This window comes from Acinonyx jubatus, chromosome D1 (genome assembly GCF_027475565.1).
Source record: "Acinonyx jubatus isolate Ajub_Pintada_27869175 chromosome D1, VMU_Ajub_asm_v1.0, whole genome shotgun sequence".
Classification (NCBI taxonomy): Eukaryota; Metazoa; Chordata; class Mammalia; order Carnivora; family Felidae; genus Acinonyx; species Acinonyx jubatus.
Genome location: NC_069390.1, coordinates 5,000,588 through 5,016,181, shown reverse-complemented (window position 1 = coordinate 5,016,181; position 15,594 = coordinate 5,000,588). Strand labels below are relative to the sequence as shown.

Sequence of the window (15,594 nt, the reverse complement as noted above, 5' to 3'; positions counted from 1 at the left end):
CCCGGCCGCCTCCCCGCACCCCGGGCCACGTAGGCGTGCGCGGTCGGCGCCGGTCTGTGTCCGCGCTCTGGTCTCTGGGCCCCTCGGCACACTCCTCCAATGGTCCCCCAGGAAGTTAGGGCGGGCCGGGTCGCAGCCCGAGCCCGGCGACCCTCCCAGCGGCTCGCGGGACTCCGGGTGGGGACTGCGGGGCCCGGACGGGACGGGGCGGGGCGGGGCTTCCGTGGTCCCGCCCCTCGCGACCCCGCCCGCCGGGGAAAGTGAGTTGCGTGGGCGCCGTGGCTAGGAGCGCCGTGCCGGGAGCGGAGCGCAGAGCCGAGGGGCGCCGCGTGCTGCTGGCCCGGGGGTGAGTGCCCCGGCAGGGGTCTGCAGAGCCCGCAGCCCCGTCTGCCACCCTCGCTTCGCCCTGCGCCCGGAAGGGGATCTTGGAACCCCCACCCAGCTGGATCAGTGGATGAGACTCAGTCTGCCGGCCCGCCCGCCGCCCGCCCGCCGGGTGTCAGGCCTTGGTGGGGGCCACAGTGGCGAGGAGGAGGAGGGGGAAAGAGAAGAGGAAGAGGAAGATGGGGAGTTAACAGCCACTAACTACTGAGCCCAACTCCGCTGGGCCTGGTGGCGCGCTGGTGGCGCTCAGAGCTTTCTCTGTGGCATCTTCCTCGGAGGGTGGGACCCATTCTACAGATGAGGAAATTAAGGCCCACCCAACTACAAAGAGGGAGAGCTAGAGGCAAATAGGGTCACTCCAGCTCCAGAGCCTACTGGTCTGGAATAGAAGAGGCCTCGGGCCCTCCCCTGCAGTCCAGCTTTCATCCCTGGGTCGGGGGCTTAGAGGAGAGATCTGGGGGTTCCTGGAGTTGGCCTTGGCCTCAGTCCCTGAGGGACCAGAAGGAGGGGATATAGAGTGAGGAGAGGGCTGCAGTCTGGACCCTGAAGGCCACAGAACTGAGGAAACTTCATTTGCTCCATCAAAGGGACTGGGGTGGCCCCTGGCCTGGGTAGGGGCCAGGGAGGATGGGGGGAAGGGGTGAGCCAGTGGAGTCCTAAAATGTGGGGGAGGGGTCTGACCAGCTCCCTACACACCGGGCCCACCCCAGCTTGTCCTTGTCGCCAAGGGAATTGCCGAGGGTGAGGCCCTGTGAGTGAAGGGTGCAGCGTGGGGCCGCTGGACCCTTGGATCCCCAGACCTGGTTCCCTACAACCCTCCAGCCTTTCAGGGTGCTCAGGGCAGAGAACACATATTTCCTCTGAGCACATATTGTGCACTGGGACTTCCAGACCCGCAGCCCCAGGGCTGGGCTCCTGCCTGGCTCGGCCACCGGCTGACCACCTGATCCCAGACCTCAACTCTCCAAGGGCATTGACCCGTCTGTAAAACAGGCCTACAGGGTCCTCTCCCCCCAGGATTGCCGTTAGGCTTAAGAGGTAGTATGGGTAAACTCTCATTATTTTTCCCCCCTACCCAGGTCCTGTCTCTCCTGGGGCTGGCCAAGTCCCATTTACCCAAAGAGGAAGTGAAAGTCCAGAGAGGGTGAGAGACTCCCCCAAGGTCACACAGCCAGTCACAGTTTGGGCAGGGCTCTGAACCCTGGTCCCTGGCCTTCTGGGGATGGAACCCAGCCCCTCCTGCCCACCCTTCCCTGTCCAGGGCCCAATGCTTCTGCGGCCTCAGGCTGCCTCTCAGCCTTTTCTCCTCTTCCAGGCTGGGGCCGGGGCTGCATTCCCTCATTAGACTGAAGTAACCCAGGCCCCGGGGGGCAGAAGTGACCAGCTGGGCTGGCCCCAACCGGCCCAGACAGCCGGCAGGGCCTTTGGTGCCAAGTGGTCACCCTCTCAGTTGGGGACCTCACCCGTGTCTGTCCCCTTTGCCCACAGTTTGAGAGCTAAGGAGACTGAGTCCCACAGAGGGGAAGTGGCTGGCCCTGGGCCCCCAGAGCAGGGGCCATGGAGTCCTGGCTTGTGGGCCAGGGCATCTGCGGGGCCTCCTCCCTCGGCGTTTGGGCAGGGCCCCGGCGGGCCCTTCCTGCCCGTTTCAGTTTCCAGTTTCATTTTGTGGATTTCGACACCTGGGAGGCTGTTCCGCCCCAGTGTAGACAGCAGCTGCCAAGCAGTCCGGGCCTCAGGGGCATGTCTGCCGCCAGGCATCTCGGGCCTCAGTGAGGGGAGCCGGTGGAGACCCCACCCCCTCAGCACACACCCAGATACCTCAGGGAGGGAGCAGGGCTCCAGCTGCCCGTGGGGACAGGCCCAACCTCAGTGCTGGGTGTCTGGGTCACGGATGGGCGCTCCCTGGTGTAGAAGGACAAGGGCTCATGGCCAGCAAGGGCCATGGCACTTAGGAGGCCGGCTGCCGGAGGTGACCCTTGGCCTGGGGCGCCGAGGGTGATCAGGATCCCAGGTGAGGGCAGGCCACAGAGGAGGGACAGTGGGAGCAGAGGGCAAGTGTGAGAAGAGCCGGTGCCACCAGCGGTCAGGGGTGGGTGTCCGGGACAGGGCAGAGGCCGCTGGGAAAGAGCTGGAGTGAGGTCGGGCTGTGGCTCAGGCCGTGAGGTCGGTCCACTCCCAGTTGCACGCTTATTTCCTGTGTGACCGCAGCACCCCTTTGAGGCTCCCCAGGCCTGTCTCCCCGTCTGTCAGATGGGGTTGGTAGCGGGACCTGCCATGGATTGAGCCGCGGCGGACGGAATCCCTACGCGACGGGGAGCCGTCTGTGGTCCCCGCCGACTGAGCCCTCACCCCCTGCCCGTCCCACAGGACCATGGGCTCCATGTTCCGGAGCGAGGAGGTCGTGCTGGTGCAACTCTTCCTGCCCACCTCCGCTGCCTATACCTGCGTGAGCCAGCTTGGCGAGCTGGGTCTCGTGGAGTTCAGAGACGTGAGTGGGGCCGGGCGTGCGTGGGGGCGGGGCTTGTCCTTAGGCATCCTAGATGGTGCGCCGCCACCCCCACACGGCCCCTGGCTGTGCCTGAATCCCAGCAGCCTCTGCCGTAGGTCCTCTGCTCCCTGAAAGGCCAGCCTTATGCACGGCTGGGCCATCTCGCCTCCTGGGCCCCGTCACACCGTCCCCGGGGCACGCAGAGCCTGGTCCGTCTCCAGCTGGGCATCTGGAGGTTCATGGTGTCCTCACACCTTTTGGTGGGGGGAGAGGGAGGCAGCCATGGCCTGTAGAGAGCCAAGCCTGGGCCCTTGGGTGGGGACCTCCCCGGCCCCCTCCCCAGAAAACTGACGCCTCTGTGCGGCAACCACAGCTCAATGCCTCGGTGAGCGCCTTCCAGAGACGCTTCGTGGGGGATGTTCGACGCTGCGAAGAGTTGGAGAAAACCTTCTGTGAGTTGGCCCCAGGCTCACATCCCAGGCAGGCTTCCTGGGGGAGGTGCCAGTCGAGCTTGGGCTGAAAGGAAGAGTCCTGGTGCCCCAGGTGGAAGGCAGAGAAGAGAGGTCCAGGCCAGTCCCTGCAGAACCAGGATAGGGCAGCTGGGGTCTGTGGGGGCGTTCTTGACAATGGGGCTTGCTTGGAAGAGACCTCGAATACCGCGTGAGGGCCTAGGAATTCATCCAGTGGTTGCTGGGAGCCAGCATGGTTTCTAAGCAGGGGAGGGGCTCAGACAGAGCTTTCTTTGCTACCGATGGACTGGGGTGGGCAGAGGCCAGTATCCAGGGGCAGGTGCCCCAAGGAGCTGCTGCTTCTCTAACCCGGACAAGAGGGACCCCTGCCCTGGACCACCACTGTGGGGCCCAGGCCCTGGGTGGGGGCCGTGGCCAGGGCACTGGAGCGGGCAAGCAGTCCACACAAGCTTGGGAGGAGATACAGGCTTGGCCTGGGGTTTTTCTGGGGGTCTTGGATCCAGTGAATCGATTAGCTGGTGGCCAGCGGAGTTTGGGGCGGCATTCGGGACCCCCTAGACATCAGGCAGGCCTCGGCTAACGGTGGCCTTTAGCTGGTGTTGGCCCCCGGACGGCCTCCCCTGACCCCGACCCTCCGCACCCAGTGTTCCTGCAGGAGGAGGTGCGGCGGGCCGGGCAGGTGCTGTCCCGGCCGGAGGGGAGGCTGCCCGCGCCCCCGCCCCGGGACCTGCTGCGCATCCAGGAGGAGACGGACCGCCTGGCGCAGGAGCTCCGGGACGTGCGGGGCAACCAGCAGTCCCTGCAGGTCCAGCTGCACCAGCTGCGGCTCCACGCTGCCGTGCTCGGCCAGGGCCACAGCCCGCCGGTCAGCTCCAGCCCGGGGAGGCGGGGAGGCTCGCGTGGGGCTGGGGGTGCCAGGCCCCCGTCCGGTCGCGGGGCTCACGGTGCCTCTCGGCTCCCAGTTGGCAGCCACCCACGCCGATGGGCCCTCGGAAAGGATCCCCCTGCTCCAGCCCCCCAGGGGCCCGCACCAGGACCTGAGAGTCAAGTGAGTAGGGGGCGCTTCAAGCTTCTCAGCCGGAGGCCCTGACTGACTCCTTGTCCGGTGCTCTCCTCGCCCACCCTCAGATTGCCCCCCGGCCTCCTCCTTCTGGTCCAGAATTTCCCTGGCACAGGGCGGGTTCTCCTCTTTTTTTTTTTTTTTTAATGTTTATTTTTGAGAGAGAGAGAGAAAGAGAGTGTGAGTGGGGGAGGGGCAGAGAGAGGGGGAGACAGAATCCCAAGCAGGCTCCAGGCTCCGAGCTGTCGGCACAGAGCCCGACGCGGGGCTCGAACTCACGAACCGTGAGATCACGACCTGAGCCAAAGTCGGATGCCCAACCGACTGAGCCACCCGGGCGCGCCGGGTTCTCCTCTTCTGGGCCCTGCCGGGGTGGGGAGGCTCCGGCCTTCTCCCTGGGAGCAGGGCACCCGTGCCTGGCAGACTGTCCTGGAGAGGGGGCCTGGCCGGGGCTAAGTAGGGGGAAGCTGGGGCGGCCCCCGCCCAGCCCGGCCGGCCCGGCAGCTTTGTGGCAGGTGCCGTGGAGCCCTCCAAGGCCGCCGCCCTCGAACGCCTGCTCTGGAGGGCCTGTCGTGGCTTCCTTATCGCCAGCTTCCGGGACACAGAACAACAGCTAGAGGACCCCGTGACGGTGAGGGCCGGGGAGGCCCGGGCTGGGGATGCGTCCCGGGGGGGGGGGGCCAGGACCGCAGGTACAGTGGGCCCCCCTCCCGCAGGGCGAGCCTTCGACGTGGATGACCTTCCTCATCTCCTACTGGGGCGAGCAGATAGGGCAGAAGATCCGCAAGATCACGGACTGGTGAGATCTGGGGGGGGAGGGGGGAGGGGGGGGCTGGGCGCCCACCGCGCTTGTGCCCAGGCCCCTGCCTGTCACCACCCTGTCCCCGGCTCTGCCCCGTAACTTCCCGGTTAGACTCCGCCTCTGCCCAGCCGGAGCCCCCTGGGGCTCCCCTCACGTCACCCCTCCTCCCTGCCAGCTTCCACTGCCACATCTTTCCGTACGCGGAGCACGAGGAGGGCCGCCTCGGGGCCCTGCAGCAGGTGCAGCAGCAGAGCCACGAGCTGCAGGAGGTGGGCGCTGGGGGCCGGGCCGGACGCCCCGCACCGCCACACCCCTGCTCCTCCTAACCCCCACCCCGCGGCGGCCGCAGGTCCTGGGGGAGACGGAACGCTTCCTGAGCCAGGTGCTGGCCCGCGTGCAGCAGCTGCTGCCGCCCTGGCAGGTGCAGATCCGCAAGATGAAGGCCGTGTACCTGGCCCTCAACCAGTGCAGCGTGAGCGCCACGCACAAGTGCCTCATCGCCGAGGGCTGGTGTGCCGCGCGCGACCTGCCCACCCTACAGCAGGCGCTGCAGGACAGCTCGGTGAGTGCGGTGGGTCTCCCACCTCCCCCTCTGCCAGGCAGGTGCCTGTTCCCGGTGCCGTGCCTTGGCCAAGCGCCCCCCCCCCCCTCCTCCGGGGAGGCTGCCCTGATGGCCTCGGTCATCCCGAGGCCGTAGAAGCCCTGGGACGGGCCAGAGCACCCTGGAGGCCAGCTCAACAGGCCCCCGGCCCCGGGGGATCTTGGGCCGTCAGAGGGAGCCTCGGGCTACGCATCCGTGAAATGGGTGTCACGGCCATCTGCTGGCGCCCCGTCGGCTCTCACGTGTAGCGATGGGGCTCCCTCTCCTGGGTCAGCTCATCTCAGGCTCTCCCTGGATCTCCCGCGGTTGGGGCAGGTGGGGCTGGTCGTCCTGTCTCACAGAGGGGAGGAGCGGTCCCGAGTCTCCCAGGCGCCCGCCCAGGGAGCCCCGCCTCTCCAGCCGGGTCTGGCTGGGCGTGTCAAAGGGTCCCTGAAGGTCCCCGCCCTCGGTCTCATCCCTCTGTCTGTCCACCCGGTGCTCCAGAGCGAGGCAGGGGTGAGTGCCGTGGTTCACCGCATCCCCTGCCGGGACATGCCCCCCACGCTCATCCGCACCAACTGCTTCACGGCCAGCTTCCAAGGCATCGTGGACGCCTACGGTGTGGGTCGCTACCAGGAGGTCAATCCCGGTGAGAGCCATGGAGCCCCGCGGTGTCTCCCCACTGGGCCCGTCCCGCCCTCTTAAGTTGAGAAGCACGCTCCCAGCATTCCGGGGTGGGGGTGGGGGTGGGGGGCAAGGGGAGGCCGCGTGGGAACTTTGTGTTTATCCCCAGCAAACCCCCTAGCGAGGCTTACGAGGGGCCCAGCGCGGGGCTGTGCAAAGAACAGGTTTTGCCGTAGAAACAGCTCAGGTTTGAGGTCCCACTTAACTTGGCACATTTCATCGTTTCTCTGAGCCTCAGTTTCCACATCTGTAAAATGGGACACATAGTTCGGCCCTCAGAGCGGTGTTGGGAAGGCTGCCCGTCGTCAGATCGCAGGGCAGCAGTCCTTGAGGCCAGAGTTAGCCGGCCCACTGATGCGCTTTTAGGCCGCACCGTGTTTGTGAGAAGCGTGAATTGGGGGCCGTCGGGCTCTCCCAGGAGCACACCCTGAGGTGGGGACTCAATTAAGAGGTGCTCCTGGGAGAAACCAGTCAGGGACCGCAGGGGCAGGGGGGAAAACTGAGGGCTGGCGAGTCGGGGGGGGCCATAGAGGGCTGGCTCTCCTCCCTCCCCAGCCCCCTCTGCACTCCTGGGGTACCTGGTCTGTCACCTGCCTGGTTCTTCTCCCTCCAGACATGGCTCTCCCTGCAGCAGGCTGGCTGCAGTGTAGCCAGTGGCCCAGCGGCCCCCGTGTCACCGGGTGGGGACCACGGTGGGTCTCTGAGCCCAAAGAATGGGTGTAGGAGGTGAACCACAGTGGGGCCCGGTTTTGGAGAGGACTTAGTAATTGGCCAAGGAAGGGTCCTGCCTCACCCAGGGGGCTAGAGGCAGGGTGCTGGGACCCCCCGAGGTGGCCCAGGCAGGACGTGAGAATGGAACCATCGAGTGAACGGTGATCAGGGCCGCATGCAGCCCTTCGGGGCCTGCCGTCCCTCGGGGTCAGCATCCTGGAGCTCGACCTGGGCCCCTCCCGTCTCGCGTGCTCACAGCTCCTCCGTATTAGCAGATGCCAGTCCAGCTAGGGCAGCCTGACCACCAGGCGGCCAGTTGACAAAATGCCACCAGCTCTCGGAGCAGTCACTTTGGGGGGTATCAGTCCGCCAGGGCTGGTGCAGCAAAGCACACGGGTCGGGGCTTAAACCACGGGTACTTCTCGTCTCCCAGTCCAGAGGCTGGAAGTCCGAGGTCCCCGTGTCCGCAGGGCCGCTTCCTTCTGACGGAGACTCCGTTCCAGGCCGACTTCTGTGCTTGGCTTGGAGACGGCCACCCTCACGTTTAAGCGGCACTCTCCCACGGAATGCGTCTGTGTCCGAATCTCCCCCCCCCCCCCAATTTTTAAAGTCTATTTTTTTTTTAAGTAAGTTTTTTTTTAACGTTTATTTATTTTTGAGACAGAGAGAGACAGAGCATGAACAGGGGAGGGCCAGAGAGAGAGGGAGACACAGAATCCGAAGCAGGCTCCGGGCTCTGAGCTGTCAGCACAGAGCCTGACGCAGGGCTCGAACCCACAGACCGCGAGATCATGACCTGAGCCAAAGTTGGATGCTTAACCGACTGAGCCACCCAGGCGCCCCTTTAAAGTCTATTTTGAAAGAGAGAGAGCATGAGCATGAGCAGGGAAGAGGCAGAGAGAGAGGGGGTGGGGAGAGGATCCCAAGCAGACTCCACGCTGTCAGCACAGAGCCGGACGCGGGGCTCAAACTCACAAACCGCGACATCATGACTTGAGCCGAAATCCAGAGTCGGACGCTTAGCCGGCTGAGCTACCCAGGCGCCCCCAAGTTTCCCCCCTTTTATCGGGACACCGTTCCTAGCGGGGTAGGGCCTGTTCTGCTGATCTCCTTTTCCCTTGATCACATCTGTAGAGACCCTACCTCCAAATTAAGGCCACTTTCTGAGGGACTGGGGGTTAGGACTCCAGTGTATCGTTTTGGAAGGGACACGACTCAACTCCTCACAGGGATGTGCGTTGTGGTCCTCGTAACGCCCGTTAGGGGTTTTTCCCATTTCGCTGAAGGGAGAGTGAGACCTCAGAGGTTAAGCGACCAGCTGGGCCTTCCGGAACTTGCCATGTGTGGGTCAGGACTGCCACCGGGCTCTCTGTTCTTTCCGAGTGTATGCTTGTAGCTCTTTTAACAGCAGCAGGACCCGGTTTACATCGAGTGCTGCGGCCCACCAGTACTGCCCTGATAAACTCATGGACAGCAGCTCTACGAAGCAGCAGTATTGAACCTCCAGTTTATAGATGTCGGAACGGAGGTTCAGAGAGGTTAAGTCACTAGCCCACCGTCACACAGCCAGGGCTCTGGAACGCAGACACACGGCCTGGCGCCCCTGCCTCGCCAACACCCGTCCACGTTTCCTGGGGTCCCGGGGCCTGTCCCTGGGGGTCCTGGCTGACCGCCTGGCCCCTCTGCCCGCAGCACCCTACACCATCATCACCTTCCCCTTCCTCTTTGCCGTAATGTTCGGCGACGTGGGCCACGGGCTGCTCATGTTCCTCTTCGCCTTGGCCATGGTGCTCACGGAGAACCGGCCGGCCGTGAAGTCGGCGCAGAACGAGGTGAGGGCCGGCCCGGGGGGCCGGGTGGGATGGGGGCCCGGGGCGGTCCCTCACGGCGCCCCCTGCCCCCATCCCCAGATCTGGCAGACCTTCTTCAGCGGCCGCTACCTGCTCCTGCTCATGGGCCTGTTCTCCGTCTACACCGGCTTCATTTACAACGAGTGCTTCAGCCGCGCCACTGCCATCTTCTCCTCCGGCTGGAGCGTGGCGGCCATGGCCACCCAGTCGGACTGGAGGTGAGGCCGGGCCGCGGCACCACAGCCCCCCCGCCCCCGACCCCCGCAGCCCCCGACCACCCCGTACTGTTGCCACAGTGACGCCTTCCTGGCCCAGCACCCGCTGCTCGCCCTGGACCCCAACGTCAGTGGCGTCTTCCTGGGACCCTACCCCTTCGGCATCGACCCCGTGAGTCCCTGCCACTTGCCACGCCGGGGGGGGGGGGGGGGTGTGCGGGCAGGGGCTCCTCCGCTAACCCTGACCCAACCTTGACCCTGACGTTAACCCTAACCCCCCGCCCCCGCCCTTCAGCCGTGCTCGCCGAGCCCCTCCCGAGTGCCGGGCCTGGTGCCGGGTACAGGAGGTGCGGGGGTCCGGAAGGACGAGGGGGCCCCCCTCGCTTCAGAAAGCGGATAAGCGTATGGTAGTAAGGGCGGCCCTCGGCTTGTCCTTGACCTGCTGCGCCGGGCACCGTTCCGTGCCCTTGATGTGATGGGATGGGATACTTAGACAACCCCGTCAGCACCGTCCCCATTTCACAGATGAGGAAGCAGAGGCACAGGAGATCACAGGCTCAGTGTCCCCTAGCTAGGAAGAGCTGGGGTCTGGGCCGTTCCCCTCTGCTGCCCCACCGCGGGCAGGTGGGCCACAGACGTGCCGAGGCCCCACGGGGGCAGACGGGCTGCTGAGGGACTCGGGCGGGGAGCCCCCCCCCCGCGTGACACCCGTCCCTCCTGCCACCCCAGATCTGGAGCCTGGCCGTCAACCACCTGAGCTTCCTCAACTCCTTCAAGATGAAGATGTCCGTCATCCTAGGGGTCACCCACATGACCTTCGGGGTGGTCCTGGGAGTCTTCAACCACGTGTGAGGGCCCGGGCTCCGGGGGACACCGGGGCAGGCGGGGCCGGGGCGGCCCGGTGGGTGACCCGGCGACCCCGCCCTTCTCCCGGCGCAGGCACTTCGGCCGGCGGCACCGGCTGCTCCTAGAGACCCTGCCGGAGCTGGTCTTCCTGCTGGGGCTGTTCGGCTACCTGGTCTTCCTCGTCGTCTACAAGTGGCTGCAGGATTACGCCTCCAGGGCTGCCTCGGCCCCCAGCATCCTCATCCACTTCATCAACATGTTCCTCTTCTCCCACAGCCCCACCAACCAGCCCCTCTTCCACGGGCAGGTGCGCAGGCGCGGGGGTGCCGGCCCACACCCCCTGCGGGGCCACTCGGAGCCTCATCTGAGAATCGGGGACGCGAGTCAGACCTCCCTCCGCCGGGGAGCCGGGGAGGTGGAAGGAGGGCCGGCGCAGTGGGTGCTGGAAGCTTCCCCCCTCCGAGGACTCCTTGCGGAGCCACGTCCCCGGGGGAGGGGCCGGCCGCAGGCTCTCTGGGCCCGGGCTGGGTGCGCGGCGTGGCTCAGAGAGGGCCGGTGACTGGGACCCCCTCCCCCGCAGGAAGCGGTGCAGTCAGCCCTGGTGATCCTGGCCCTGGTCATGGTGCCCGTCCTGCTGCTCGGCACCCCGCTGTTCCTGCACTGGCGGCACCGCAGCCGCTCGCAGAGGGGGCCCGCTGGCCGACAGCCGGTAGGGGGGGCGGGGGGGCGGGGGGGGGGTTGCCGGGAGGTTTGACCCCACCCCGGCCTCCTCGGGGCTGCGAGTGGGCGGCAGCGGCGGCGGCGGCCCGGCCCCGTCCCTGCTCATGCCACCTGCTCCCCACCCCCAGGATGAGGACAAGTCCGGGATTCTGGACTCCTCCGACGCATCCGTGGCCGGCTGGGGCCCTGATGAGGAGAAAGCGGGGTGCCCGGAGGACGGAGAGGAGGCCGAGGTGGGTGTGGTCTCCCCGGGTGTGCGTGTGGGGTGCCGGCCGCCGCCCGGCCCGCCCCTCACAGCTGCCCGCCCCTCAGTTTGTCCTGTCCGAGGTGTTGATGCACCAGGCCATCCACACCATTGAGTTCTGCCTGGGCTGCATCTCCAACACGGCCTCTTACCTGCGCCTCTGGGCCTTGAGCTTGGCCCACGCCCGTGAGTGACCCGGTCGCGGCGGGAGGGCTGGCCGGCCGCAGCTCGAGTCCTGGCTGCCTCTGAGGCTCAGAGCTGCTGGCCGGGTGGCCTGGGCGGGTCACTTCTCCGGGCCTCGGTGTCCCCTCTGTAAAGGGAGGATGTTGGAGGAGATCCCCCACCGGCTCCACAGGAAGGCGGGCTGCCGTGGGGGGCTGGGCGGGCACCCCCTTGGCCCTGGCCTCCACTGCTGCCTCCCCGACCCCCCAGAGCTGTCGGAGGTCCTGTGGGCCATGGTGATGCGCTCGGGCCTGGGCCTGGGCCGCAAGTTGGGCGTGGCAGCCGTGGCGCTGGTCCCCATCTTCGCCGCCTTCGCCGTGTTGACCGTGGCTATCCTGCTGGTGATGGAGGGGCTCTCGGCCTTCCTGCACGCGCTGCGGCTGCACTGGTGAGCGGCCCGCCTGGCCGGCCCGGGGTGGGGGGTGGGGGGTGGGGAGGGCGCAGCACGAGGGCCAGGGCCTTCCCCTCACCGGCTCTCCCATGCTCACCCCCAGGGTGGAGTTTCAGAACAAGTTCTACTCAGGCACTGGCTACAAGCTGAGCCCCTTCACCTTTGCTTCAGAGGAGGGCTAGTGTCTGTCTGTGGCCGCACCCCGGTCCCTGCCCTTAGCTCCGGAGACAAGAAATAAAGATGTAGGACTGGGAACTGCGTGTCAGTCCTGTCTGCGGTGCCGGGGGCTGGGCAGGCAGGGCCGGGCTCTGGGCATGCGCCGGTCCCACCCCCACGGGACTCCCGGTGTCGTGGGCCCCGCACCCTGCTTTATGCTCGTCTCCCTCGTCCCCTCCTTTGCAGCTGAGGTTGGTGCAGGGTACAGCGGGGTGGGAGGCCCTGGTGTGGGATCTAGAGCCTTGAGAAGTTGGGGAGAGGCCCCACGGCACATCTGCAGTAATCCCAGAGCCTTGGGGTGAAGTAGGGGCAGAACTAGAACCCAGGAGAGATGTTTCCAGCACATTCTAGTTCCGAATGAGTGTCTTACCGGGCTGAGCTGGTGGGGAGTGAGCTCCTCATCCACAGGATGCGCAAACTGGCTGTTAAGAGAATATTCCGGATACTCTGGGCATGAAGGGTGATGTCTGGCACAGATGGGCCAATACTTCCACACCCTGGTGCCAGCCCCACCCCAGGCACTCACGATGGTCCAAAGTGAGGACACACACACACACACACACACACGCACGCACGCACGCATTCCACACGGGGCAGTGATTACATACATACACACGCCACCGTCCTGCAGAGAAGGGCAGAGGCTGTCCAGGGCCCCGCGGGTGAGGCTGAACTGGCCTCCAGGCCCCACCGCCCCTTCAGGGGAGGTTGTGGTCTCTCCCATCCCTCCCTGGGTGACCGGTCCTGTTCCCCTGAGGCCATCCTCCGGCTGGTGGGGTGGATGATGGCATTTCACATGTCTTTCTGGCCTGGGTCCCTCCACCGGCTAGAAGGCAGCACCAGTGCTTCTCAGAGGCCTTGCTTGCTCGGGCCGAAGAGCTGCAAAGTGGTTCTTCCGGCAGGAGGCCCCGGGAACAAAGGCCGCTTTGAGGCCAGCAAGGCCCTGGGCACAGCAAACTGGGTGGCCTGGCGCTCATCTGGCCAGCTGCTGGGAGGAGCCCGTCCCCTGGGTCCAGGACTGCCCTGCTCGGAACCCCCAGACGCGGTGGGGAGGGTGTGGCTGGCGGGGCCACAGGGCAAAGCCTGGGTGGGCACAGGAAGGAGGGGGGAGCATCGCTCTGGGTGAGAGCTTACACAGGCGTGAGGGACCGTTTATTGCTCAGATACCAAAACACATTCACCTGGTTAAAATTTTAAATGTCTAGAAGGGTGAATAGCGGAAAATGTCCCTCCTGCCTTGGCCAAGGCAACCCGTTGGGGGTTCTTCCAGTTTCTACATCCTTCTAGGGGTCTTTACGGGGATGGGGGTGGGTTGGGAGCCTTGCCTGACACTTAGGACACACCCAAGGGTGACAGTGAGGATCGGTTTGTACGCTTTTATTGTTTGTATAGTACAATCTCTGGTAGCAGAAACGTATGCACAAAATAACAATTCAAATAAGAGTTCAGAGTAAAAAAAAAAATCATCCCAAAGGACATTTAATATATATGGGTGTCACAGGCCTACTGCATCCACACCCCCACATTCCGTATACTGGCTGCTCTTTCCACCAGAATGATCCGTCAGGGACACGGGGGACAGCGAGGGCAGGGGCACCTGGACGAGGGCCAAAGCCGGGCCTCCGGCGCCCCACGGCCCCCAGCAGAGGGAGCCCCCGGGCAGGACGATGCCAGGGCAGCCAGCCCGGGCACAGGATCCCCGAGCAGAGGCAGAGGAGGAAGAGAAAAGCTGCAGACGTTCGGGCCAACCCCGCTTTCCACGGGGAAGGCAGCCGGGAGGCGTGTGTGTCCCCAGGACCCCACACTGCTCCTCGGCCGGCCGTGGGCTCTGTGTGGGCCACAGCTGCCTGCCCGCCCCGAAGCCGGGGTTAGAGAAGCACATTCAGTTACGGAGGAGAGCAGGGCGGGGGAAGCGCCCGGTTAGGGGGCGACGCGCCGGCCTGACAGGTCCCCGGGGGCTACGGTCACGGGACGCAGACAACGGCTCACCCCCCTCCCGAGCCGTCTGCGGTCTCGTGCATCCGCTACATGGACCAGAAGGTGGAGCAGCAGCTTCGGAGACTCGCGGCCGGGCCGCAGAGCGACGTCACAGTCTGGCCCGGCTGACGGGCCACCCTCGGGAGCGAGCGGCGTCTACACACATCGTTCGCCACCCCAGAGAGCCTGGCTGCCGTGCTCACAGCCGTTCATTCACATCCTTGAAAAAACCAACGTTAACCAAAAAAAGTACCCGCAGGAACACGGTTCACTCTTGCTGTCTGCCATATCTGACTGAAAACTTCAGGCCCCGGACACAAGATGCCTTGCCTAGATTAGAAGGATTCTGAGATATTGCACTATTGTACTATATTTCTGCTTCCCGATCTCATCGCAGAGTCCTAGTGAAATCGTAAACAAGATATGAAATAAATGTTACTCAGTTTTAATACAGTCTTTCGTATCATACACATCTGTGTTGGGCAGCGAGACATCCGAGCCTTCGTGCCGCAGGTACGGCAGTCAGAGCACCGAGGGCCCCTCTGGCTTGGCCGCCCCTGCACGGTCCAGGGATGAAGCCGCTGGCGCCTCCCACACTCACACCCCAAGCTTCCTCTTCTGGTCGAAATAGGCATCGAACCTTGCCTGGGCATAGTCCTAGGAGACACAAGGAAGGGCAGGCTCACCAAGGACTCCCGCCCAGAGCTGCCCACGTCCCGCACCGCCCCCCCCCCCCCGCCCCCGCAGGGCAGGGCCCCAACCACCAAGGGCACAGAACAGAACAGCTCTGGCTGCCGCAGGCTGTCCGGGAGCCCAGGCACCGAGCTCAGTCACCCTGGCCACCCTGGCCCTGAAATCCAGACGGGACCCCCGCCTACGTATTTGTGCGCTGCCACGGTGCGCCATCTTGTCGACCGGAACGCTGCAGACAATGATGCAGACAAAGGCTCCCCTCTCAAAGGAAAAGGTCCCGGGGGTGTCAGGAAGCAGAGGACAGAGGTGCAAGAAAGGACGCACCATGGGTTTTCTGGAACCCCCTACAGCATGATTACTGCCCAGAATGAGAGAGGGAAGTAAGAAAAGCTGGTCTCGCGTTCTGGGCATTCGAGAACGAGAACGGTCAAGCCACCGTGTGTCTCTGGGCCTGCTCCCCCATCCATCCATCGGGGTGGACGACGCGATCTCTTAAGCACCTGCTCCAAACTGAAAAGCGTGTGATGCTAACTGCCGGAAGATCACAGCATCGCTGTTCACAATTCGGTGTTGGGGTGTAACTTCTATGCCACAAAAATTAACTCCTTCACGCACACGGTTGGACAGTTTTCACAAACGCATACGTCGAGTTCAGCAGCACCACCACAGTTACGATAAAGAATATTCTGGCACACTCGAGTTTCCACGGGTCCCACCCCGCCGCCTGGCCACAGGCAGCCTCTGAACCAATTTCGATCAGTACGGATTGCTAATAGAAAGCTTTTCCATAAATGGAGTCACCCGGTCTGTACCCTTTTGCCTGGCTTGTTTCACTCAGCGTTAACGTTTCTGGGATTCATCCGTGCTGTGGTGAGCATCTGGGTTCATTCTGGCTTACTGCGGGGTACTTTTCCATCATCTGGACCTCACACGGCACATTTATCCGTTCATCCGATCGGCATGGAGGGCATTTCCATTTCAGGGCTATCACACAGAAAGCTGCTGTGAGCATCTGAACCCAAGTCCTGGCGTGGATGTATG

At 64.6% G+C, this 15,594-nt stretch overlaps 2 protein-coding genes across 16 annotated transcripts in view; one reads left to right on the top strand and one right to left on the bottom strand.

Moving 5' to 3' along the window:
* The first annotated feature begins 214 nt into the window (after positions 1-214).
* Positions 215-11,922, top strand: TCIRG1 (T cell immune regulator 1, ATPase H+ transporting V0 subunit a3). Of its 3 annotated transcripts, XM_027045189.2 has the most exons (21): positions 265-346; positions 1,464-1,528; positions 2,752-2,872; positions 3,246-3,324; positions 3,987-4,207; positions 4,305-4,390; positions 4,907-5,033; positions 5,119-5,201; positions 5,380-5,473; positions 5,554-5,766; positions 6,289-6,433; positions 8,872-9,011; positions 9,090-9,247; positions 9,326-9,416; positions 9,974-10,092; positions 10,184-10,397; positions 10,671-10,799; positions 10,939-11,043; positions 11,123-11,240; positions 11,487-11,664; positions 11,771-11,922. In XM_027045189.2, the coding sequence occupies exons 3-21, from the start codon at positions 2,756-2,758 to the stop codon at positions 11,847-11,849; spliced, it is 2,496 nt and encodes an 831-aa protein (XP_026900990.1). In that variant the 5' UTR covers positions 265-346; positions 1,464-1,528; positions 2,752-2,755; the 3' UTR covers positions 11,850-11,922. The 3 variants fall into 3 exon arrangements, with proteins under 3 accessions (XP_026900989.1, XP_026900990.1, XP_053058816.1); XM_027045188.2 differs by lacking the exon at positions 1,464-1,528 and having other exon boundaries at positions 215-346; XM_053202841.1 differs by lacking the exons at positions 265-346; positions 1,464-1,528 and adding an exon at positions 1,932-2,395.
* A 1,539-nt stretch (positions 11,923-13,461) lies between these two features.
* The window catches only part of CHKA (choline kinase alpha), a 62,189-nt gene continuing 60,056 nt past the window's right edge, over positions 13,462-15,594 (bottom strand). For 10 of the 13 annotated variants that reach the window (XR_008290233.1, XM_053202833.1, XM_053202835.1 and 7 more), the window contains one exon: positions 14,285-14,517. Coding sequence is in view for 11 of the 13 variants with exons in the window: in XM_053202833.1 (XP_053058808.1) it covers positions 14,458-14,517 (60 nt within the window). In the remaining 2 variants the exon portion in view is untranslated. Of the gene's footprint in view, positions 14,518-15,594 lie in introns of all 13 variants that reach the window. The other 3 variants (XM_053202830.1, XM_053202840.1, XR_008290234.1) reach the window with 3 other exon arrangements.